This window comes from Urtica dioica, chromosome 9 (assembly GCF_054948205.1).
Source record: "Urtica dioica subsp. dioica isolate 48M chromosome 9, U.dioica_male_clone48M_v1_H2, whole genome shotgun sequence".
Classification (NCBI taxonomy): Eukaryota; Viridiplantae; Streptophyta; class Magnoliopsida; order Rosales; family Urticaceae; genus Urtica; species Urtica dioica.
Window position 1 is genome coordinate 19,028,111 of NC_142764.1, and position 25,757 is coordinate 19,053,867.

Consider the following 25,757-nt stretch of genomic DNA (forward strand, 5'->3'; position numbering starts at 1 on the left):
GTTCTTACGTCGTATGTGAATTTAAACTATATAATGCGACCATTTGGTTGAGATTATGTAACCGTAAGAGAAAAAACTTGAACGGAAGTTTGATACTCAATTAACTACCTCCCTTAATATCACTTTTCCAATGCTCTCGTGCGGGTAGATGAGTCCTTCCTTCGCAGGACTTCTTCATAGAACATTTTACAGGGAAATAATAAATCTCGTACTACCCTCTGAACGGCTTGGCGTGCCTGTAGCTTTCATTGACCCTTTGTCACTTTTCCAAGGGAAGAGTACTGGTTGTTGGTGGAAATTACAACATAACTTTGTAATATTTAGCTTGTGAATTTCCTTTTTTCCTGCTTCTAAACAAGTCTTCTTCTTCATCATGAACTCCATCTCTGAGAGGGACGAGGATGAACTAGCTGACCTCACAGACTCTCTCATCATGGATGAGGAGCTATAGGATGATCTGGACACTAGTATGGAGAGGGATAGGCCGGAACTACCTCGTCTTCAAGGTTCGGCGGTGGAAAAGGTGGTGGTTGGCAGGGTGGGCTCTCTCAAACTCATGAACTCTATCCTAATTAGTTTATGGAGAATCAGGTTGGAGATCGAAGCTTTTGGAGTGGAATAAAGATTGCTTCTTTGTGGGGTTCGAGTTTAAAGACGTTGTGATATGTGCGAGAATGGTGGAGAAAGGGCCATGGTGCTTGAACGATGGTGTTATTCTCCTTGAGCGCTGGCCTCAACCAGAGAATTGGAAAGACTGCAAGTTTTCATCCATGAGTTTGTGGGTACGCGTGCAAGATCAGAGAAGAATGTGCTCATGCTTGCAGAATCTTGTGGAATCATTTATAGCCTCAAATGGGACAAGAATTTTACAACGGTGCTCAGAGACTATTTTAGATGTAGAGTGGAGGTCAGCCTGAAGAAGCCAATCAGCCCTGGATGTTCATTCCGATTTCAGGAAATCCGGTGTGGAATTCCTTCAAGTACAAGAAGCTCCCCCCGATATGCTTCAAATTCAGATCCATAGGCCACGAACAAACTCTATGCTCTAAACCATGGTTGGTGGTCAAAGATAAATATGGAGAGCAGAGACATGCCTTGGGCCCGTGGCTTCATGCAGATTCATCCATAATCTCCGCCTTTGATGGTGTTGGTCCGGCGAACATTCACCAGAACGTCGATCGGAAAAATCGATGAATGCGGACGCCCAAGAGGATTATATTCCAAACCCCGGTATCCCCAGTCCCAAGGCGAAGTATGATTATCGAAGCATGTTTATTTCTTTCGAGGCTGAAGGAAACGCATGGGTTTCCAAGAAAAACATGGTTGGGGAATGATGTTTTAGCGGAGAAGGAATTCACACAGCTAGTGCCCAAAAGAATACACGTGGCCCACTTAATGAGGGCATCTCAAAGATGTCATTTTATCCCCCAAACGACATCTCTGAATCAATTTTAGGGTCTAGAATTAATTCGTTGGGCCCACATCATATTGGCCCAAAGATCTCTACTGTTGGGCTATCACTTTAAGCCCACGTCAGGTTCTGAGTTTGCCCTCAAACAACGCTAGCGATACTTTGGCTCTGCGTGGAGATAAATGACGCGATTCTTGGGAGGAGATACAGAACGAAGTCGTGGCAGAGCGAAGCGCCAAAAAATTGAAGAGGACAATCAGCGATGGACAATGGGCTTTAACTTCCAACGGTGTTTCTGCGAAGAAGAAGTGTAGTCGGTCTTCACTAAAGCAATTAGCTCGCCGGCTCATGTTCGATCAAAATTGGAAGCTGGGATTCTCTAAACGAACCGGTTGGAGGTGACATAGGCTCCGGAGCCTCATGATGAAGAAGAGGACATCATGGTCCTGAACAACAATCCACTCGTCACTCTTCATTTATGCATATGTGGATGAGGCGAGTACGAACCCAACAATCGAAGCAGCAAACCTAGGGGAGCAAGGTCGCCGAGCCCAATGTTAGGCCTCATCTAGAACGTCTAAAGGTTGGCGAACGCCTGGACGTTACGGGCTCTTCGAGTCCAAGTAGAGAGTCGCCGACCGAAGTTCGTGTTTCTATAAGAGACCAACCTGCGCAAGGAAGACCGGAGAGATTAAGGGTAGCATTGGGATTTGATCATTGTCTCAACGTTGATCGTGTGGGGCTCAATAGAGGGTTGTTGTTGTGGAAGGACTCGATCACGTGTCGAGTCGGTTCGTTTTCGCGTTACCATATCGAAAGTTGCATGGAAGATGAAAATGGGATAGGTTGGAGATTTATGGGGCTGTTGTTAATGATTTTTCCCATGAGAAGATTTATTTATAATCTTCGAGATGCTGAAATTATCAATAAAATTAAGTTATGATATTCTTATCTATGTGAATCGAAAGCTTTATTTCTAATATAGATTTATCAACATTCATTTAATCCTTAGTCTTCGTATCAAACTGAATTACATGTTGGCCATCTAAGTTCGGGCGGTGAACTAAAACTTGATCGGTGATTGATTCATGCCAGGATAGCTAGATCTAAAATCACATATGGGGAACATAAGTGAAGGTTGATCACTTGGGGAGAGCATTCTACACAAGTGGTCTGTGTACGGTCTGGACAGACTTTGGTTGTTGATGTGTCGTTTAATGAACCTTTACGACACACTAACCAGGGTCACTATGATGGTTACAGTGAGACTTGGTCTAAATCCTGAAGTGTTCACAGACTTCTAGGTTGTATTACCGGGTTCTTTGACTCATTCGTCAATGGCTACTGCTTGAAGATTCTTAAATACTTGTGTCTTGGAAATCGGGATATGATTTGAGCGAAAAGTGATTCATATATATGGAATCCACCCTTACTGAAAGAAGGTCAATGTTCACTCATCTAAGGGTTGATTCCAAAACTGATTGATTGCATGCACATTCGTACTTAGTACGTATGGAAGAATCTTTCGCTGGAGAAGCTACGATGATTATGGCTTGAATGTATCAAGAAAGGTATAACAGAATAATTGACATTTCTCAATGCGAGTCGAACTTAGAGGATTAAGCTCATGAACAGGCTATATCAATGCACACTCCTACGATGAGTAAAATATAATTATAGTAATAAGAAGAGTGCAGTCTCGGCTCGTGTTGTGGAGTGACACCAAGATTGATGAATCGTTTAAATATGATAAAGGACTTTTTTTTTGTCTATTTATTCATATTTGTGGGAGCTTCTGTTAAAGATGAATAAGAACTCTCAAGTAATAATAAAAATTATTGATTACAATCTGACAGCTGTAAATTGTCTAGCAGCATTTAGTCGGAAAATTGTTTTTATCGAATTAAATATTTATTGTTGAATTAATTAATTGTTGTTGGATCAAGTAATTAATTAATTAAATTGAATTTTAAGTCGGACCTATTAGACACTGTAGAATTCAAAATTCCTTGGCCCAATACTAGGTAAAGTGGGCACCTACTTTGTGTATTAATTATCCAATATTCTCTCTTTAATTAGTTGCTAGATTTGTGGAAAAGAAATCAGGTAACTAAATAATGAAGAGAGAATAATAATGATTCCCCCCCCCCCCCCCCCCCCCCCCCCCCCCCCCCCCCCTCTTCTTCTTCTCCCCCTCCCTTGGAATTTTTTATTCCAATAAAAAAAACACGACCACGACCTAAACCCCTAATTCGGTGATTATATTGAGATAACAAGTGTGCCCACACATTTTTCCAGAGATTACGACTTGGAAGATTACGATATCATCCTTGGAGATACAAACGACGAAGGTCCTATCATCGTTGCTAGAGTTTCATAAACAAGAAATGAGATCTAAATCCACGAAGCTTGATCGAGTACTTGGAGCTCAGAGATGGATCACGAAGAACTCAAACAAAGAATCTGTAGCAGAATGTCAAACCCGTAAGTTTTCAAAAAATCCCTTCTCTGTTGTTATTGCTTGGTTGAATTGCTCTCCATTCTTAGTATTCAATTAACAAATCTAGATTGTTAATATAATCATTTAATTAATTAGCTCGAGTTGCGTAATTATTTATATTTCGCACGGTTATATGGATACAAATTCCCAACAGATGTATGAGAATCCGGTGGCCTTGCAACTTCATCATTCTCGAGACCATATTCGCAGGCAGCGATTCATGCACCACGAGCAGTGGCTATGCAGTGAAGACTTTAACGAGGTCTTTTCAAACAATGAGATCCCCGGAGGTGGTCAACGGGAGTCGGGCTTGAAAAAGGCTTGCCGAAAGGTTTGATTGTATTCTGCAAGACGTGGGGTAAGTGGGGAAATTATGTACATGGAGAAGAAATGCGTCTAATGGAGTAATCAAGGAGAAGTTGGACCGTTGTATTGGGAGCTCCGATTAGCTCGAGCTATTCCCAAACGCCAAAGTTCACCACCTGATCTTTTGGGGTTCAGACCATTGAACGCTTCTCCTCGACACTGAAGGATGAGTTGGAAACGGGCCAAGCTTTGGGAGGGTAGGAGCTAAGCGATTCTTTTTTAAAGAGGCATGGTACGATGAGGAGGATTGCGAGCAAGTCATCAGTGAGGCTTGGACTTTGGGGGGTGGGGATATCAAGACGACATTGAGTTTCGGAGGAGCTCTCGCAGCTTGCCGCAATGAGCTGCAGAAAAGCGGGGGAGTAATAAGTTCACTGACTCAAACGAAGGATTGAGAGACAAAAGATAGTCTTCACCGAACTGGAGAACCCTGTTTGTTTAGTGAAGCATGAGATCGGAATGCTCAAGGCCAAGGAGGCTGAGTTCTTCGTCATCTTGATGTGGCATGTCTGGAACAACAGGAATGAAGTGCTCACTGGGAAAAAAAGTCACGGACCCAAGAGGATCTGGTGGAGTGGGTTGTGAATTACTTGACTGCGTTCAGAAAGGCCAATGCCATTTCTGCCACTGAACCGAGGGCTGAGTCGTCGTCGACCCATTGGCTGCCACCTCCCTAAGGCATCGTCACGGTGAATATTGATGCAGCGCTCGACGTGAATGGTGATCATATCGGCACCGGAGTTGTGGCAAGGGATCATACATGGACGATCAAGTGGTCCACAGTGTGGGTCATGCGCATAGGGTTTAGTCCCCAGCTGGCTGAAGCTATGGTTGTTCAGCACAGAGTCCAGGAGGCCAGAAGTAGAGGTTGGAGCTCGGTTCAGGTGGAATCGGATTGCTTGAAAGTTATCAACGCTCTTAATAGTGGTATTTGTCCCCACTTAGATAATGGAGTCATGCTCAAGGACATGTCTTTACTGCTGATTTCTTTGAGCATATTGAGTTTAGTTTTGTCTCGAGAAATTATAATGTTGTGGCACATCATCTGGCCAAATTAGCCATTACGATGCCTGGATGGGGTATGTCCCGCCTGGAATTGAAGATGATGTGATCTATGATTGTAATAACTTCAGTTCTTAATGCAATGCTTTTGTAATTTTTCAAAAAAAAAAATTGATTTGCATTACTACAAGTACGGAATGATATCCACACACGAGCAATAATTTTTTTTTTTTGGATCAACAGAATGAAAATCAATTGCTCGTGTGTGGATATCATTAGGTACGTGTAGTAGTGCCTATACAATATAAACCCCCAAAGATCTGATATTATATCAGATTGTTATGGCAACAACAAGCAAGACAATGAAACACCACCAACTTATATTGTTGATCCTAGAAAACATGGAAGATTTTTTCTTCTCATAAACATAATACCCAATTGCGCGCGCCATTACTTCTTGAGCTAATTCCCTATTGTAATCTTGTCAAAGTACTAAATTTATGATTTAGAAAGAAAATAAAGAAAATTATAAACATCTGACACGCTGTACCAACTACGTTGAAAAAGAATCATCTGTTAGAGCATGAAAAAAAAATGGTTTTTTTTTTTTTTTTAACTTTTTTTGGGTGGAAATAAAAAGTATATATTTTGAAAGACCATGCATTAACGTTGGACTTCTATTGTAGAAGTATCAATCTAATGGTATTCTTGTTGTTTGAGTGCTTAGGATTTATCCTCTTGCTTTGTAATTGGGCTGATTAAGTGGGGCTGTTTGGTATGTAGGAGATAAAAATAAAGATAATTTAGGAGAGAATAAGGACCCACCTTATCATCATTCACCTCTTAGATAACTATGAAAATGACCTAACCCTTTTCTTTATGCCTTTGAAGATGCTATAATTAATATCCCATTTGATGTTTTTTTAGTCTAAAATCTTTAGATTTTTGCTCTTAAGATCTTAATCTTACCATCATCAAGATTAACATAAAAATGTCATCAAAGAAAATAAATGGACCGACTGATTTCTTTCTGTGGCTAAATGCTTTCTATTTCATGACAAAGACGTAAGATATAAAACTATTGCGTGTCTTTGAGCAAAGCCTAATGAGTTGAATTTAGAAAGAAGTCCAATAATGAAAGCCGGTCCCCAAATGATTTAGTGAGGATTTTTTTGGTGGGACAACTTTTAGTAATATTGCCGACACTTTTTGAGTTTCTAAAGCCAACCCACTTGGTAGTTTCTTAAGATGAATTTGTGGTGTTGGTGTACTATTAACTATTGATATTCGTATAAGATCTTATTATAAAGTACGTTTAGTTTTATCTTATTGGTAGGTCTTTTGGTACTGAATGCTGAGCTTATATCTTAGTGACGTGTAGATCACACTCACTCATAACTTCCATTCCCATATACCATAAAACCTCAACAGCTTAGTATTTCAGTAAAGGTGCGAAAGAGGTTTGTCCTTAATTAACCTTTAGCAAAGAAAAAAAAATCAATTAAGATTAATTTTAATAAAAAAAAAAATTGTTTCAATTGATAAGTTCATCATTGTTTTAGCTGCGATTGGAGAAAATAATTTATTTTTATTATAGTATTTCGGTTACCCTTAGTTAACCAAAATTTAAAAGGTTAAAATTAAGTGTTCGATTAATTTTATCATAAATTTTCAATTAAATGAATGCAAATAGAGAAAATGGAGAAAATAGTCATTTTAAACTAATCCATGCCGAAAATATTCATTTTTATAAATAAAGAGACACAATTTTCAATTTTTTTTGCCAAATTGCATAAATAACGTTGTAAATAAAATATTGACATTGTGTGTGATTAATTTTCATTCATTTTTCATTTTAAAGTTATATTAATATTCAAGTTTGGTCTCCTTCTCAGCCTGAATTAAATTCTTTTTTATTATTTATATGTTTTAAAAAAGGATACATAGCATGGTTAGTTATGTAATAAACAAAAATAGTATAATAACGTACTTAAACGATCGTTTCATTTTTTTTTTTTAATCTTAGGTCATCTCCAATTCGTTGAGTAATGATGTGAGTTGTGATAACATAGAGGTTTCTAATTCAAGTCTATTTTCTACTATTTTATGAAGAAAATAAATAGTTAAAGTCTAATTATGAAGTTTTCTTATTCATATAACTCCATAATGAAGTAAAAATTTATTATATATTAAACTACTTTTTTAATTTTAAAACATATCCAAAATTATTATTAAATTACTTTGTTTACTTTAAAAACATCACCAAAATTATTCTAAAATATATACTTTATAGCTACTTATACGAATTTATTAAAAAAAAATCTAATATGCTTAAAATTACATTTTATTTTCTTTATGGAATAAAATTATTTTTAATTTGATAGAGAATAATTACACAAAATAAATCAATTAAAAAATAAATTTTATTAGTTCATATACAGTTGAGAGTGTAAAAAAAAAAATTCAAATTTATGTGAAATTTATAGAATATAAAATAAAATGATTTCGTACTGAAGACGCGAGTTAAATATACATATTGGACTAATAGGTAATAAATATAGGGTCAAGCGGCTATATAGCCAAATAGAACTTAAATTTTTGCAAAATAGCCATAGTTTGCCAACTATAAGCAAACTAGCCCAAGTAAGATTAATCTAGGCTGGATTAAATTTAATCTCAACGAACTATAATGACAGAATGTAAGCTTTATGAAGACTGGATTAAAATTAATCGAGGCATGATTAAAAGTCGTAGTACTCTCAATTGGCTATTTTGCTATACCTAATGAAACTATGGCTATTTTGCAAAAGTCATAATTTGAATTGGCTATTTCATATCATTTTTCCATAAATATAAAGTTGTTAAATTTTTTTAAATAATAAATATATTTTTATGTTAAAAATTAATATAAAGTATTGAGTTAGAGAGATTTGTGGCGAAGATAGCTCTTACTAATATATATATACATACATATACATATACATATATATACATACATATACATATATATATATATGTATATGTATGTATATATATGTATATGTGTATATATATATATATATATAATATTTCCTTATAGTAAGTTGGGGATTTTCAAGAAATGGAAATGAATACAAACATGTCGAATGACATTTGCAAACATATGAGGCGAATAAAAGATCATGGAAATGTGACACGAGTTCTTTTTTTTTTTTTTTTTTGTTATAGTAAAATTGTCCTATTTTTAGAGATACACTCTTGATTTGCAACCACTAATTAACCACTCCACTTTCACAACAAGTGTCGCTATAGTATACCAACACATGCAAAATACAATTCACAGCACACACGTCCCATAACATGACAAACCGCAAGGTCATTTTAGCAGCAATGCTTACGAATAAGTATTACTGTGAATTAATTTTAAAATGGGAAAAGAGATTGTGCTTTGTATGGTCTATGCATATAGTGATGATGTGAAAAACAAGCAAGCATGGATGGCAGCTAACATAGGAAATATAATAGTAATGAATTACAGCATTTATTAAATAAATATAAACCCCACTGATTTTCTTTTCCTTTCTTGCGGAATCAAAGAACATAGTCATTCTTTTTTCTTTTTTTTTAGGGGAACATAGTCATTCTTATGGGGAAAGGAAGAGACTTTTTTTGGTAGCTTAATTCTCACTGGTATCCAGTCACATCTTCCTATTTACGTACTTGTAGTAATATTCATATATGTTTTTGAAATCATAAACTTACTTAAATTCCAACATAGAAAAAAAAAGAATGATTGGGAATTTGTTTTTGAAATTTGTTAACAACTAACCTGCCTTTGTTTTTTGAGTTGCCGATAAAAATGGTGATTCGCCGAAAAATGTGGGGATTCGTCGAAAAATGTGGTGGTTCACCAGAAGTTCGCAAATAAATATGAAAATAATTTATAACGTAGATCGTCACAATACAAAGAACATTAATAAACAAGATTATATGAAAATAAATCAAATTACCCAGCAAAATAAAAAAAATATATAATTTTGGGTTTGGGGTTTCAAAACAAATCTGAAATCGAGAGGATTGTCGCCAATTCTTGCTGATTTTGTACTGCATCGTGTCGAAACAAAAGGAAATCCGCCGATTATCGACGTCGTTTAGGTCGTCTCCGTCCCTGGATTTCGAGCGACGAAAATCGCCAGACGCTGCCCTTTTCCACGACTTTCATCGAATCTCCATGACAAGTTACAAGTTTTGTTCTTTTAAGAGATCGAAAAGTGTTGGTCGTTTTATGGAGAAACGGCATGTCGTTATGCCGAAAGTCGAACGACAAGCTATAGAGAAACGACAACTTCAGTCTTCACCGACCGTTTATGCTCTGGCAGCGGCGCCACCGTCAATTTTTGACGAATTTCATCGGCCTTTTAAACACCGGTAGTAACTAGAAACATTAACACTTTTTAAGGGAGATCAATGATAATATTTGTGTCGCGGATAGAAATTTTTGTGAATCCGTGAATGTGAATCACTGATAACTCCATGCTGAGTCAGCTCTTGAGAGAATCAACACACAGTAAACGCAGTGCGAGACTGTTTTCTCGTAGACGGAGGCTCAAAAATGCGCAATTAATGAATCACACTCAATTAGTTACATACATACTTGAAAATGCTATATAAAAAAATACCGGCAAATCAAATATATATATCTAACAAGTACATTCTAAAAAATGAATTTTATAATTATTTCCATTTCCATGTATATATAATTTAAATGCCGTATCTATAGACTAGATATTCACCTCAGGTCCATTTTCTCTAGTCTTTAATTAGGTTGAACCCAAACCATGACAGAAGGACTGATGGCCACATCGATTGACGAGGAATTGATGATCAAGACCATCTAAGCACTTAGTGCTCAGTCATCAACATCTCGAGCATCACCTAATCGAAAGCCCGTCACTTGCCTGGTTTGAGAAAGTTTGATCTCATGCAAGTGCACATCTAGGCAACAAAAACATCTAATAATGCATGAGTGTGTACGGGTCAAATACTCAAACTCATTAAAGTGAGCTCAATCATGTCAAACTAGCAAAACTGGTCCATTCAAGATAGTATTGGGTTCTTGAACCACCGTCCTATGAGAAAAAATGGGCGGGTACATATTCTTCCCTCAATCTAGACTGCATTCAACCATTTGTCTCATTTTTTTTATCCGCATCATCAAATGCCAAAATCAAGTTTGATTCAATAATAAAGTCCCATAACATATCGAGGTGAATCGTGACGAAAAAAATCCCCCCAAAATATCAATTTGTGATAGACACAATTAAAACAAGAAATATAATTGTAAATCAATTATCTAATATGAATCAAAGATACAATTAACTATTTGTTATCGGGCCCTGCCTCATAAAGGCCTAAAAAGGCCTCAGTTGTCACCATTTGTCAGGTCTCAGTGAGAAGAAACAAGGTCTCATTGGGAAAAAAACAGGTCTCGTCGAGAGGAACCAGCTCTTAATGGGAAGAAACTAGGTCTCGTCGAAACCAGGTCTCATCGGGAGGAACGAGGTCTCGTCCGGAAGAAACCAGGCCTTGTCGAGAAGAGACCAGGTCTCATCGGGAAGAAATCAGGTCTCGTCGAGAGAAAATCAGGTCTCGTCGGGAAGAAACCAAGTCTCGTCGTGCCCAGGCCTCCATGCTTAGGCCTCATTTGCATGCATCCCAAGGTCTATAAATACCAGATTTGACACCAAACAAAGGTAACGAATTTTGAGTACCGAAACGCTGTCTGAAGGTCTACTGAAGCCCGTTTCACTCGAATCCCACTCTAAACACTAAAACACCTCACAAATTATTCTTATCTTCAACCCTGCTAATGTTGAGCGTCAGAGAGGTAATCAGATGGAATGTCTCTGAGTCCATTTGAGTTTGCTTTTGTTTCATCTTATTTCAGATCATCCGACGAAAAGGTTTTCCGACCATTCGTGAAAGAGGAACCCAAATTTTTTGGTCCAAGGCACCTTTAGCTCGAGCGAGATCACTTAGTCCGACCTTGGATAGAACTACTCACACTACTAAATCATTTGTCCAAAAATCAGCGACAACACTACTAATTATCAAAATCAAACTTATATGGTTACACTCTTTCATGAGGAAATAATTATGCAATTGTTTACCTGCAGATATGAACATTTGTTTCGAGCGTAAAAGTAAAAGCTATAGAAAAAAAAAACTTAAGTTAGAGTATAATAGTAAATAAAGGTCGAACCCATAATAATCGTGATTCAAGTGTCCCAACTAAGCAAATTCAAGAAGCGACATAATATAAAAGAAATTAGCAATACAACAATTGAAAGGTTGGTTTTAAGAATTCTAAGGAACAAAATATTAATAAAGTAATTAAATGGGGGGACATACGGTCAAAGTTTCATTCGCCCCCTAAATAAACAGTTCAAGATATGGCTTCGTAAGTATATTAGAACTCATATGAAGTCAACATCGTGAATAGTAAAACATGTAATTACTACTCCATGCAACCCTATCACAATAATCAACTATGAAACACACTGTTAATCAACCGTGTCTGTCAAACAACTCAAACATCATGCGCCTAAATATATATTGACAAAAGAATTAAGACTAGGAAGTAAGAGGAACAACATAATGAAGATTCAACACGCGTAATCCTATTAATTATGGTCGAGCTTTCCATTACGGTTACAAAATCCTCACAAAACTAGTAAGTGTACTTGCACAACTAATTACTAATCTCTTCAATAATTACAAACTGAGAGCAATAACAAGGCTACGACTAGAAGTCTACATAGTTGATCAATTAAAATAGAACTACATATAATCAAGCACGCGAGGAATTGATAAGCAAGACAGTATCATATAAGATAAAATTGAAAAAAGTATACGAATTTAATCGTTTGGGAATTTAACTACTATTATTGAGGAAATGATCAAAAGTATCAAATCATGATGAATGAGTTAAATATGTGAAAAAAATGAAAAAAAAAATGGAGAATGATGGCTCAAATATTCATTTTGGTGTCAGTTGACCCCTCGCCAAGACTCGTCTCTCCAAAATTATCTATAGCTCCTTGCATCCATGGAAATCACGATGAAAGTGTTTCTAGGTTGAAACTCGAAGTCCCTCTTAATTTGAACCTTGTAAAGTGAGCTTTTTAATAATGCAGTTAGGCTTGAAATACTATTTTTTTTATTGCAATATAGAAATTCATTACCGAAACTCTAATTTTTGCTCATCTTGATGAATTTGTAGTCGATGACCGCGATATTGAATTTATCTACCGCCGTCAAAGATCTTGTATGATCACAATATAGTAATTTATTGTCATAGTTAACAGCTTAAATTTGTCATTTTTTTTTATTCCTTATACCATTGGCCGATGTGAGATTCCTCCGATTTGCACCTGCGCTCAAAATATGTTTGCTCAAGTTCTAAAATATCCTTAAAATTTATTCGCGACTGCACATGAACACTCGATTACACAAAATAATAGTATGATCACAATTTTGAGTGATTAAGCATAAAAAACGAGTAGAAAATGTTATCGAATCATATGAAATTATGTGTTTATCATAAGTTGTTTTCGTGGTTGTGATTAAAAAAACAAAAAATTGGCTACGTAAGCCACCTAAACTATAGGAATTGTAAATTAGCCAACCTTTGGTAAATAATTTGTAAATAGCCAACTTGCATACGTGGCAGCCAATTAACTACCTAAAATATATGTTTGGTTGTGTTAAATAAGGCTTTTATTAATTTGTTAATAAGTTTACTTGGCTATTTACAAGAAATTAACCAAAGGTGAGCTATATCTCAATCCACTATATCCATGTGGCTATATAACTTAATAACCCTTAAAAAAATAGAGAAATTTGTAACTTATTAGGTCATTCCAAACATAACGTTTGAGATATAGCTAACGTTTGAAAACTTATTAAAAAAATATCCAGATAGATGAGGTGTTACTTGAATAAGCTATTTAAATTTTTCATTTTGTCATTCCGGTCGTTTTTTTTGTCTACAGTGATTCATCACTCTTTCTCTTTCATACAGTTTTTTTTTACTCATGAAAACTTCAAAAATCTCATATCTTCCTTATATGAACTCGAAATTGAGTTATTCCAAATCTTACGGAGTCGTGGCGAGGAGAGCTTCAAAAGTAGATCCATTGTGGTGTTGGATGAAAAATCATGTCTACTATTATAAAATTCCGTCGGAATTCACTATTGGTACATTAATTGTCGAATTTTTTAAATTATTTTCATTTTTTGTTAATTATAACATGTTTAATATAAAGATATTTAAGTCAAATATAATTGTCATTGAGTATTTTCCTAAACGTTTGCAAATATTAGCTACATCCCAATTTTATAGTTTAGTTTTGATTACAAATCTACAACGCCCAGAAATATAAGTACATAATATAGTAGACATTATATAAAATAAAACAAATTATCATTTAAGTAGGTTAAAGATAAACGTTATAAAAGCTAAAAATACAAATCAAAACAAATCCATTGGATTTCGTAAAGCACAAAAGAATGCAACAAAAAGAAAAGGAAATAAATCAAGTGGAGAATTCGAGAGGGAGGTCGTAGAAAATCGAAAGCGCCAATCACGCGGGGAGTGAAGCTAACGCTCGCACAGGCAATTCTTAACTGTAAGCCACTCTTTCCTACTCTAACCTCTGCGTGTTTCTCACGCGTCGTTCACCCGCGTCGAAAAACGACTGGAGTTTAACGGAATAAACTACGCATTAGGAAAGTAAGAGATTCATAGTTGTGTTTATCAACTAGAAAAAACAAAAACACCACTATTATATGACCATTTAAAAAAAAAAAAAAAAAAACACCCAGGCAAGGCAAGGATAACATTATAACAGAACCAGATAACAACTGTACTTTCTCTCTCTACCTCTAGACTCATATTATTCTTTTCTTTGCCTCTTCTTCCTTGCATTATATATTTATTTATTTTATATCAAACCTTACCTTTCTCACCTCGCCGATTTCCACTGATTTTTTTTTTCCTTCTTTTTTCGGCCTCAACATTCTCATTTTATTTATTTCATTTAATTTTTTTTTTTTATCAAATCGCTGATATTGGTTGTTTCGTCGCAAAATGTGAGATTCGCGATCGAGGTTTGAGAATTTGGGTCTGAAAATTTCTCGTGACCGAAAAGTTTTTCTCTTTTTTTCTCCTAAAGCACAGGTTCATCAGGATATACATATTTATACACATTTTATTTAGCATATATTTCGGTAGAGAAAGGCATTAAGAAAGATGAGGGTTAGGAATGTAGTGATCGGAATGCTCTTCGTGACGGTAATAGCTCCGATTGCTCTTTACACCGATCGACTTGGAACTTTCCCTGCTTTCTCTTCGTCCCGTAAGTACATAGAGCATTCGATTTTTGTTTTCCTCATGTTCCTTATTTTTAAATGGAAATTTCTTAATTTTTGGTTTTTGGATTTTATCGCAGCTTCGAACGAATTCGCTGAGGATGTTACGACAATCGTGAGTAGTTGATATACTTTTTTTTTTCTTTTCCTTTTTGCATTTTGTGTATAATGAATTCGCTTTAAACTTTTGCTGTGTGGATTTAATGAACCTACATTTTTGTTTTAACCTAGGCTTTCAATGGCGATTCTGGCCGCTTGAATCTGCTTCCTCAGGTGCGCATTTCTGTTTTCATTCGTTTTCCATACGTTTGACCGCTTTCTCAGTTGAATTTGGGTTTTTCAGATCTATGATAGTGAGAGTGATAGCCTTAATTTTGAATTTTTTAGGAGTCTTTGAACAAAATTAAAGAGCCAATTGGGGTAATTTACACGGACAAACAGTCACAAACTCTTGCTGATGTCGGCGATGAAGTGAGCGAAAGCTCTGGGGATGGTGCCGGATCAGAAGAAGGTACTGGATTTTTGCTGTTAATTGAGATTCTGTGAATTCAGCTTCACTCTTGATTGGAGTTTCTCATCAAATTGAGTTCTTTAACTTCAGGTTTGCAGTTAGGGGAATCTAGAGAACATGCCTCGGCTCGGGTATTGTCGACCACGAGCGATGAAACTCGGTCCAAAACTGAGGGCCTCATTAGAGAGGTCACCGAAGAGGCTCGGGAAGGAAATCAGGTAAACCCAGATTTGGAAACTGAAGGCGAAAGCAAAGATGAGGCTGTGGATTCAGAATCGACAGAGTCCCAGCAGAAGGTCGAAGCTGTGCCGGTCCAAACGGTATTCAATCGTCTCTCTTACACTCGGAGTCGGTTTCTTTCTTTTTCTTTTGGAAACGTTGTTCTTGTCAAGCTTAGCGCTTGATTAATCGGCGCCCCTGAATATGTGTCAGTGTTAGTTCATATGTAATTGTACTTGCTGGACATATTTCTCGCTAGTCTCCAACTATTCTTTGATTGTCCGATATGCTAAGCCAAGTCTTGGATGGAGTTAAGAAAGCTGAACTTGACATTTTTTTTTATCGATGTACAATGTTAATTTATGGTCTGATTTCATCCCAGGAAGTTAAGCGTGGGAAAAGGGAATCCAGAAGAACAAGAGCCGGAAAACAGAATGATCAACCGATCGTTCAAGACGTTCGTGTCCGCCAACTTAAAGACCAGCTCATCAGGGCAAGAGTCTACCTTTCTCTCCCGTCCACGAAAAACAACCCACATTTCACGAGGGAGCTCAGGCTGAGAATGAAGGAAGTCCAGCGGGCCCTCGGTGATGCGAGCAAGGATTCTGAATTGCCAAGGAAGTATGTGACTCTTACACACTGACCTTGTATAGTGTTGTGTGTGTGTGTGCTAATCTCGTGTGGTGTAAAATCCAGTGCCAATGATCGTCTAAAAGCAATGGAGATGGCATTATCGAAAGGAAAGCAAATTCAAGACGAGTGTGGTGCTGCGGTGAAGAAGCTTCGAGCGATGCTACACTCTACAGAAGAGCAGCTTCGTGTGCACAAAAAACAGACTTTGTTCTTGACACAATTGACCGCCAAAACTCTCCCGAAAGGTCTTCATTGTCTTCCCTTGCGTCTCACTAGTGACTATTACTCCTTAAACTCTTCCGAACAACAGTTTCCCCGTCAAGAGAAACTGGAAAACCCTGATCTTTACCATTATGCCCTCTTCTCGGACAATGTCCTGGCTGCATCGGTTGTTGTCAACTCAACTATTTCACATGCTAAGGTATGTCTCTTTTCCAAGACCGACTGTGATTAGTATCTCTAGTTAGGATATTTTTGGAACCTGGAAAACTGAGAGTCCACTGTATTTTTCTTGTATTTGAATCGAGGAAAATTTGAGGGAAAGTATAATTGAAATTGGATTTCATTTTCCCTGGAAAAATTAATTGAAAATGAAAATCCAAGCAGCTTCGCACGTGTGGATTTCCTTGTAATTTCATACTAGGGGTTCCATTCTCTTTTCCTCAAAATTTCCTTGGGTTCTTCCAAACACATTTAGCCTAAAGCAATACGAAAGTAGTTATCCGTGATACATTTTTAATGTGTTCTTTACAGGATCCGGAAAAGCATGTTTTTCACATTGTCACTGATAGGCTTAACTATGCGGCTATGAGGATGTGGTTTTTGGTAAATCCACCCGGAAAAGCCGCTATCCAAGTTCAAAACATCGAAGATTTCACATGGTTGAATGCAAGTTACAGTCCGGTTCTGAAGCAGCTGAGGTCGCAATCGATGATCGACTATTACTTCAGAACTCACAGGGCAAACTCCGATTCGAATCTCAAGTTCCGGAACCCGAAATATCTCTCCATCCTCAACCACCTCCGCTTTTATCTCCCCGAGATCTTCCCGAAACTCCCCAAAGTTCTGTTCCTGGACGACGACATAGTTGTCCAGAAGGATCTCACTCCACTCTGGTCTCTTGACATGAAGGGAAACGTGAACGGAGCTGTCGAGACTTGCGGAGAAAGCTTCCATCGCTTCGACCGGTATCTCAACTTCTCTAACCCTCTCATATCAAAGAATTTCGACTCCCGTGCCTGTGGATGGGCGTACGGAATGAACATCTTCGACTTGAACGAGTGGAAGAGGCAAAACATCACCGAGGTGTATCACTCTTGGCAGAAGCTGGTATGCTAAATAACCGAGACGTTGTTCGAGAGCGTAAATGTTTATATATGTTGGCCTAAATATTTATCTTTTTTTTTTTTCATTTCAGAATCAGGACAGACAGTTATGGAAGCTGGGGACTCTTCCGCCGGGTCTAATAACGTTTTGGAAACGGACATTTGCGCTCGATAAATCGTGGCACGTATTGGGGCTTGGATACAATCCCGCTGTGAACCACAGGGATATCGAACGAGCCGCGGTGATCCACTACAATGGTAACATGAAACCCTGGCTCGAGATCGGCATTTCCAAGTACCGGAACTACTGGGCAAAGCACGTTGATTACGACCACGTGTATCTAAGAGAGTGCAATATCAACCCATAGTTTATATATAATACTATTAGTGTTGGTTCTTAAAAAAAAAAAAGTGAAAGTGTTTCTCTGCCTCCCAGGCCATTCAATTTTACAGGTCTGGTGTTTCTCTCTCTGTGTAGGCAATTTTGATTCAAGGCAACACTCTTCTTCTAATTTGATTCTTTTCTGTATACATTGTTCCATTTAGGCCTGAAATGTTGTCGTTTATGTGTTTTTTTTTTTTTTTTTAATATCATGTTACATCTGCAGAATATCTGAAAGTGCGTTTTGTAAATAAATTTGGGAGCCTTGATATTTTTTCCATGTAAAAACAATTAGGGCATGGTGTAGTTTCTTTCTTTCTTGTTTATTTCATCGTAGCTGTGTATCATATGAATTATCCAGCTTTTTACGAACAAGATTTATTTCCACTAGACTGCTGAGTCAAAGTAGATGGTTTTTTTTTCCTTTTCTGTGTTTAGCATAAACAGGTAGAACATGCTTCTATAAAGGTTTGATGGCTCACATGCGTGCGAGATCTCTCTCTCTCTCTCTCTCTCTCTCTCATTTTCATGTACTTATTGTGGCACGAGAATTGTTCGGAGCAAGTGGTTGAGCAGAGCTGTCTTTTTTTCCTTCAGTAGTTGGGTTTATTATTATTGTTTTTTTTCTTTTGGAGGATCAATAATCATGCATGGTACGGGACGAGAGTAATGTGGGTCCCAGCTACATGCTGTCACCAGAGGTCAACAGTTGTATCTGTATTTTTTTCCTTGTGTGTGAAGTGTATGGAATCGATAGATGTGGTGTCATTTGTGAAGAGTTAAAGGTGAGTGCGAGAGCGACGCTGGGTTCATTCACGTGGAGATGGGTCCGACAATGATCACGGCAACATTGAAGATGTGGGCCCACCTGAAGAACCTCGTTTCGTAACGTTGGTTTTTGTCGGTAAGGTGGTATCAGATGAAATTCTAAATTTAGATTTGGACGTGAATAATATTAGTAGGGTTTTTTTTTTTTCAAAATCAACCGAAGTGAAATATATTTCTCTTTTTTTTTTTTAGATGTATGTCCAAAAATCTATACTAACAAATTCTAGATTTGGTGATATGTATGTCAACAAATCTTGAATTTAATGACATTTATGTCAACAAATCACAAATTTGTTAACATTAAAAAAATTGTTGACATACATGTAATCAAATAAATTATCTTTATAAAAGCAATGATTTTAAAAACTGGGCAACTCTATTTTGGTGGTTTCGTGACTAGAGTTCTTTGAAAAACTCAATCGAGCTTTGTAACTTGTGTGACACTAACAAACTCTAAGAGTATATCCCGCAAGGGAAGCTTCAAAACAAGGCTCTTACTGAGGGCTTGAATGAGTAATAGGTTAATAGGGTATATGAACGAGAAAATTACAATAATAGAATTTTAAATGTGCAATATTATCAAAACAATAAGTGTTTTAAATTTCTTCAAGAAGTAATTTTTTGTTTCAAACTGTAAACATTTATTTCTCTCATAAATGAAACTGTAAACAACAAGCAAAGTTCGATATTTTGAAAAATCGAGGTCGTTATATTGATTTTGAAGAGAAAAAAAAATGACTTTCTACTACCGCTATAATTTTTTTAAATTTAAATTATTTTATTTTTTCAGTGGCATGTTATTTATTTCTTGAATATTGCTATATAATTGTGATTATATAAATTTTTCTTTTAGAGCTACTAGTTCTTTTGTTGATTGTAGCTCAAGTCATTTGCCTGAGTTATGATGATGATGTCTCCTTAATTCATTTTCACCATTCGAGAGTGTTTAACATCTTCACCTCTGAGTTCGAGCTTTTTGTTTGGCATATTTGTGTTTTCCCAACTTCAACAGCTACATAGGCTCCTAGCACGGAGACCGCCACCCACCAAAAAAAAAAGTGAGATCAAAGATGTGACAATACTTACGATCCCGTAGAGTTTAGGAGACAACTTGTTCATTATATGATTTCAACAAACCAAACTAGTATTCATGTAAAATCCGAGGGATTTCTTAGATTCATATATTATTTAGTCCTTGATATTCAAATGATTAAGAGGAGTCAATTACGAAGAGACATAATGAAATGTTTTCGAGAAGAAACTAAAAAAAAGAAAGCCATATTTGTGTCGACTCGTTTAGTGTAGTTTTAACCTCATACATATGGTCGGGCAATAGTAAGATGGATTTCATGAGTGCGGTAGTTAACAACATAGAAGACTCATGAAATTTAGGCAAAAGAATCATAGCCTTTAGGGGAATTGAGGGAGGCCATACGGTCGATAGGATCCTACAAATCTTACTTCGAGTGATGGAAGAGTGGCATATAGGTGATAGAATAATTTTCATAACTTTAGATAATGCCACAAGTAACAACACCATGGTTAAATGTTTAAGGCGAGAGATACCTTGTGAGGACAACTTTCCACACCAAAGATGTGCAACCCATATTATAAACCTCATAGTCAAAGTCGGTTCCGAAATCTATGACCCGTGCATTGCCAAAATTAGGACGCCATTGCCTGAGTCAATAGTTCTAACCATAAAATAGATGAGTTGAAGAGACGTTTTTTTTACCAAATGGCCTAAATGAGAGGACCTTTCATCCCCACAATAGAATTAGATGGAATTTAACGTATTTAATGTTGATGAACTTTTTTTCTCCGGGTTATTACGAGGTCATAGTACAGCTTTTCAACCATACAGGTAATGATAACATAAACGAGGTTGACATTGCTATGGATAAAGTTTTTGTGAGTTCCTTCACCCATTTGATGATGAAACTTGTGCATTATTAGTTGTGTATACACCTACTTCGCATTTAGCAATTCATATCATAACAAAAATAGCACAACATCTTTATGATAGTAACCATTTTTCACTTTTTCAACCATGCATTATAGTCATGAAAGCAAAATATAAAAATATTGGAGTTCATGCAAAATTCATTTTCTATACGGCTTTGGGTGCATTTTAGACAACTGAATCACATTTGAACGGTATATGGACTTTTTGCAATATGACTGGTGAAAATTACATTTTAAGCTATCACGCCAAAGTCGTGGAAAGTTTTTATTCTCTTTTCAAGACCTCTCAATTGAGGAATGGACCACAACCCGAGACGAGCCCACCATACAACAAATCCACAAGCACATGCATGTTTCAACACTCTATCAACACGCACGAGATGTGCATACATCTCTAAGTCCATTACCAACTTCCTCAAGAACATCTCAAGATTCGGCCAGCAATGAGGAGATCGCACTATACAATACATCCCGGTTTGTTTCCATGCAACAAGATACACTTGAAGTCCTAGCGTGGTGGAGGCAACGCGAAAACATGTTTCCTATCTTGTCAATAATAGCTCGTGACATATTCTCGAAATTTTTATCCACTGTTTCATCTGAGGCCGCATTCAGTAGCACCAGTCGCATTCTTGATGATAGAAGATGTAGTCTAACTCCTGAAAGGTGGAGGCATTAGCTGTTGGAAAAATTGGTTGCGACATGATAGACGAGCTCAAGAGACGTTTGTTAACTTCGATCTCGTGGATGATTTAGATTTCGATCTTTCAAGTTTAAACATTTGATGATTAGATTTGTATTTGAATTTTTACCAACCCTCGGAGATTTGAATTTCTCATTTTTACATTTCAGTCCTTATTTAAAAAATACTACATTTTAATCATTTGAAAAAGTATTTATTTGAATTTTTATTAATGTATGAAAGTGGAAATTTCCACCAATGGAATTGAAATTTTTATTCCATAGTGAGTGAAATTGCGGACAACGTTGGAAGGAATAGTTCTTTACAATCAAACTCATAATTTCATGCCCAATCAAACTCAGCTAGTGCAAAGTACTACTTATTTATAAAAAAAATAATAATAGAGATGAATTTAGTCAACACGGTAAACTACTAACCTCGTCACTCAACATTACGATGAATAATTTGTTATGAGAAATTTTATGATATTATGAAATTTTAATACTTTGTTGTTATATTTTGAAAATTGTGTGAAATTATGATTTGACTTACATTTTGGACTTTTAAAAAAAAAAATTACAAATGAAATAGGCCAGATAAAAGGATGAATTAGCCTACTAACCAAATCAACCCATCTTTGTTAAGAGAATTGCCCAAGTTTGAATTAATTAAGAGAATAGCCGAAATGAAATTTCATTCCAAAATTACCCTCACTACCCAAAACACTCAGAGGATCAGGAACGTCACGGCGGCGACGAGGACGACGAACACGACGACATTGAGGAGCGAGCCTTCGAGCTTCTCGACGACGGTGTCGGAGGGGTTCTCGGAGTAGACGAGGTTCGCGGCAGTGCGGATCGGGGTCTCCGGCGATGGATTGGCGGCGGAGTAGACGAGGATGACGGTGCAGTGGAATAAGCGTGCGTTCGAGGGATTTGTGGTGTTGGACACATTCGCGTTCTTCTTGTCACTCTTTGCAGTTTCGATCAACTTATACATACCTCTGCACGTTCGTGTTTTTTATTCGTTCTACAATTTCTTTTTGTTTGTTGATTCGGTGGACTTTTCATTTGTTTGTTGATTCATTGCTGATTCGCGAATAAGTTAATTAATTAACTGATTAAAATTTATTAGGTTAATTAATTAACTGACTGGTTGAATTAAGAATTAGCTTAGGTTCTGAATTTTTTGTGAGTAAAGTTAATTTACTAACTGAATTAGAAATTAGGTTAATTAATTGAATGCTTAGAATATGAATAGACTTAAGTTCTGATTTTTGTGAATATTTTGTGAATTTCGAATCCAAAGATTCAGTTAATTAATTAATCTAACTCAATTCAGTCTGTTAATTAATTAACTGCTTCGTGAAGGGTATAATTGTCTGCTAAGAAAAATGGGCTATTTCCTTAATTTAATGAAACTCGGGCTATTTCCCTAATAAGAAGTGTAAGATGGGTTAGCTACAACAAATTTCACCAGATAAAACTCCCGATAGTCATTAATTTGGAGTGATTTCGTAAATATATGATTGTAATTTAGTTACTAATGCTACATATATATACAAATTACATAAGCGAAAAATGGTATTCAATTTATTTTTTAAATACAATAGCTTTTTTTTTATACCAAAACATCGTCACAAGTTTTTTAAAATTTGCTAATTGTAGAGATTGAAGATTTAAATTTTAGAAGTAATATAAAGGACAATCTAGCTTACTAGTCATTTTGAAACATTAAGTTTCAATCTGACCAACGTTTTAAAACCTTTTACTAATTAGCCATGACATGTTAGTATATTACTTAAATGCATTTTTTATTGTTTATTTTCAGAAATTAAATAAAAGTAGTTAAAATCTCACAAATTAAATAAGTACTTCCATAAAATACACGCAATTAATTATTTTAAAAAATATCGTTACAATTTAATTTTTCTTTCGTAAAAAAAAATAGAATTGTTGCTACACCAAAAATCTGAAAACGCAATAGTTTATTAACGAAAATTACAAAAAAATTAACGAAAAATATGACGATTCAAAAGTTTAAAAAAAAAAAAAATCACACGGACTAAGCAACTTGAAATGTTGGAATTGCAATCTAGCCAACGTTTCAACTAAGTTTCAAATGTATACACAATTGATGAAGTAACTTTTATTAGTCATATAACAAATTACATGCTTATCCATTGTTTAAAAATCGGCTGAAATAATATGTAGTCAATGTTTGAGCGCAGCCATATATGGAGCTGACTGAGAGATTAATCCTTTCTTTCTTATTTTGTAGTCCAATTAGTTGATATTGAAATCTTTGGAAAATAATATGTAGCCAACATTTGGGTTTAGTCAAATTTAACACTTTGTTGCACTAAAAGGGGGGTTACATAGCCCTACATTTGACAAGTCAATTTGAAATTAATTAATTAATAAATTGTAACTGAATATGTGAAATCATATCTTGAGATTTTGAAACTGATACGCGCAATTAAAAAAGAAAGTGCATATGTTTGAAATCAGCACAAAACAAACAAATAGACATTTATTTACATAAATTAACTCTTATTAATCATAATTAACTTTGATCGAAAGAATGATACAAAGAGAAATGTAGAGATAATCCAAAACTTAAACCTATACGATATGAATTAATGAAAAATGATACAAATAAACCGAAATAAACAAAAACTTGCCAAAGATAAACGATTTTTAATGAGAAAGTGATACACGCAATTAAAAAGCGAAAGGGCTTATGTTTGAAATTAGTACAAAACAAAAAATAGACATTTATTTATATAAATGAACTCTTATTAACCATATTTAACTTTGATCGAAAGAATGATACAAAGAGAAGTGTAGAGATAAACCAAAACTTAAACCTAGACGGTATGAATTAATGAAAAATGATTAAAAAACACAAATAAACAAAAACTTACCAAACATAAACGATTTTTAATGAAATAATGATATAGAAAGAAATTGCTAAAATATAAAAATAAATCTGAAGAAAGTTATGTCTATGTTAAATAATAACTACATTAAAACAATTCCTCATTTTGAAGGGATATTTTCATGATTTAAAAAAAACGTTTATTATAATGAATATTTAATTTAGTTCCTTTATCAACTGAATTGCCTTTTAAATGTTTGAAATTTAAATATGACCATGTCATTTTTAAACACATAAGTCATGTTTCAAACATTGGCTACTGTTGCGTTAGTATGATTTACACTACACAAGGGTATTTCTGTTATTTTATATTCGTTTATTTCCGTAAATGGCTAGATTACAAAATTTAACAACCGTTGGGTAGATTCTAAAAAGCACGTTTAAAATTGGCTACATTGCTAGATCCAAAACCATACTAAATCAGCGACCTAGTAACAATAATTAACCAAAATTGACTGAAAATTCATACAAAATCAACCGAAGAAAAAATAGTTGTTACTGATTATTAATTATGCAATTTGATAGAAAAAAATCAGAAAACCATACAAACCCAACCAAAAGAGGGTGATGTAGATATAAGAAAAGAATTCTACAATTTTTTTACGATAATATGAAAATAAAAGAAAAAAATGGATAAACATCATTTTTGGAGCCTAAAATGACATAATTTGGCTAAAATCATGCGGTGCTCGAGACAAAGTGTGGGAGTGGATACCCCCCCCACCCCCCCCCCCCCCCCCCCCCCCCCCCGGGCAAGTTGGACCAACTAGGCCCAAAGCCAGTTCGGCCCAAAGAGCTCAAGATCATCGCTAGTTCAGCCCAGCGCAGTGATGGTCTCTCCCCAGCAAGGGAGCAGTAATGCCCAGTTCGGAGTCCGAGGCCCATAAGTCCTACGTTTCTGAAAGATAAGCCTGCTAAAATAACATATACCAGCCACTTCTTCGAGGAATCGGTTAAGCCCCCTAAAGAAGAGGATGAGTCCCGAGACCGGCGAGATAGAGACTGTTTCCCGTCGTACATGTGGAGCAAGTTGAGAGAAGGAGATGACCAGCGAGCTAGCTATAAAAGCCGATCACTTTCCATTTTAGGGGGGGATGGATTTTTCTTTTTTCTCATGATAAAAGAAGCTTATACAATTTCGTATTTTTCATTTTTGCCTTCAATTCATTTGTTTCACGCTCCTTTCGTATTTATTTGTTTTGTTCATGCTTAAAAATCCAATAAACAAATCTTTCTTTCGCTCGTATTTAATATCTATATATTTATATCTTGACGTCTTCGAATTTCGGTCCCCTCTTCATAATCGGATTCTGAGACTCTTCCCTCTTAAAATAAATATACGAATCCTCAACTTTCAATAACATTCGTATAGATTGTTGGAACGAGAAATCGGTTCAACACAAAGTACGAAGTTATTTAAGTTGACCCGTTTACACTAAAAAAAATCAATATTGATTTGGGAAATTTCGACGACGCATCTTGTTCCAGTACTGTATCAGAGAGATAATAAATGATTTTGTTTAGAGAGAGCAATTTTTGGGTGGAGAGAGCAATTTTTGGAGAGATAGACTAATAAATTTGA

General features: G+C 35.9%; 1 protein-coding gene across 1 annotated transcript; it reads left to right on the top strand.

The window, feature by feature from the left end:
• Positions 1-14,174: 14,174 nt before the first annotated feature.
• On the top strand, positions 14,175-17,955 carry GAUT4 (galacturonosyltransferase 4). Its single transcript, XM_089625256.1, has 9 exons — positions 14,175-14,677; positions 14,771-14,805; positions 14,922-14,963; positions 15,078-15,201; positions 15,292-15,521; positions 15,803-16,041; positions 16,117-16,474; positions 16,807-17,382; positions 17,471-17,955. The coding sequence occupies exons 1-9, from the start codon at positions 14,572-14,574 to the stop codon at positions 17,744-17,746; spliced, it is 1,986 nt and encodes a 661-aa protein (XP_089481382.1). The 5' UTR covers positions 14,175-14,571; the 3' UTR covers positions 17,747-17,955.
• The last annotated feature ends 7,802 nt before the right edge of the window (positions 17,956-25,757 follow it).

Coding starts and splice junctions, on each gene's coding strand:
- GAUT4 (XM_089625256.1), top strand. CDS start 14,572: ATGAGGGTTAGGAATGTAGTGATCGGAATGCTCTTCGTGACGGTAATA. Junction 14,678..14,770: donor CCCTGCTTTCTCTTCGTCCC/GTAAGTACATAG, acceptor ATTTTATCGCAG/CTTCGAACGAATTCGCTGAG. Junction 15,522..15,802: donor AAGCTGTGCCGGTCCAAACG/GTATTCAATCGT, acceptor ATTTCATCCCAG/GAAGTTAAGCGTGGGAAAAG.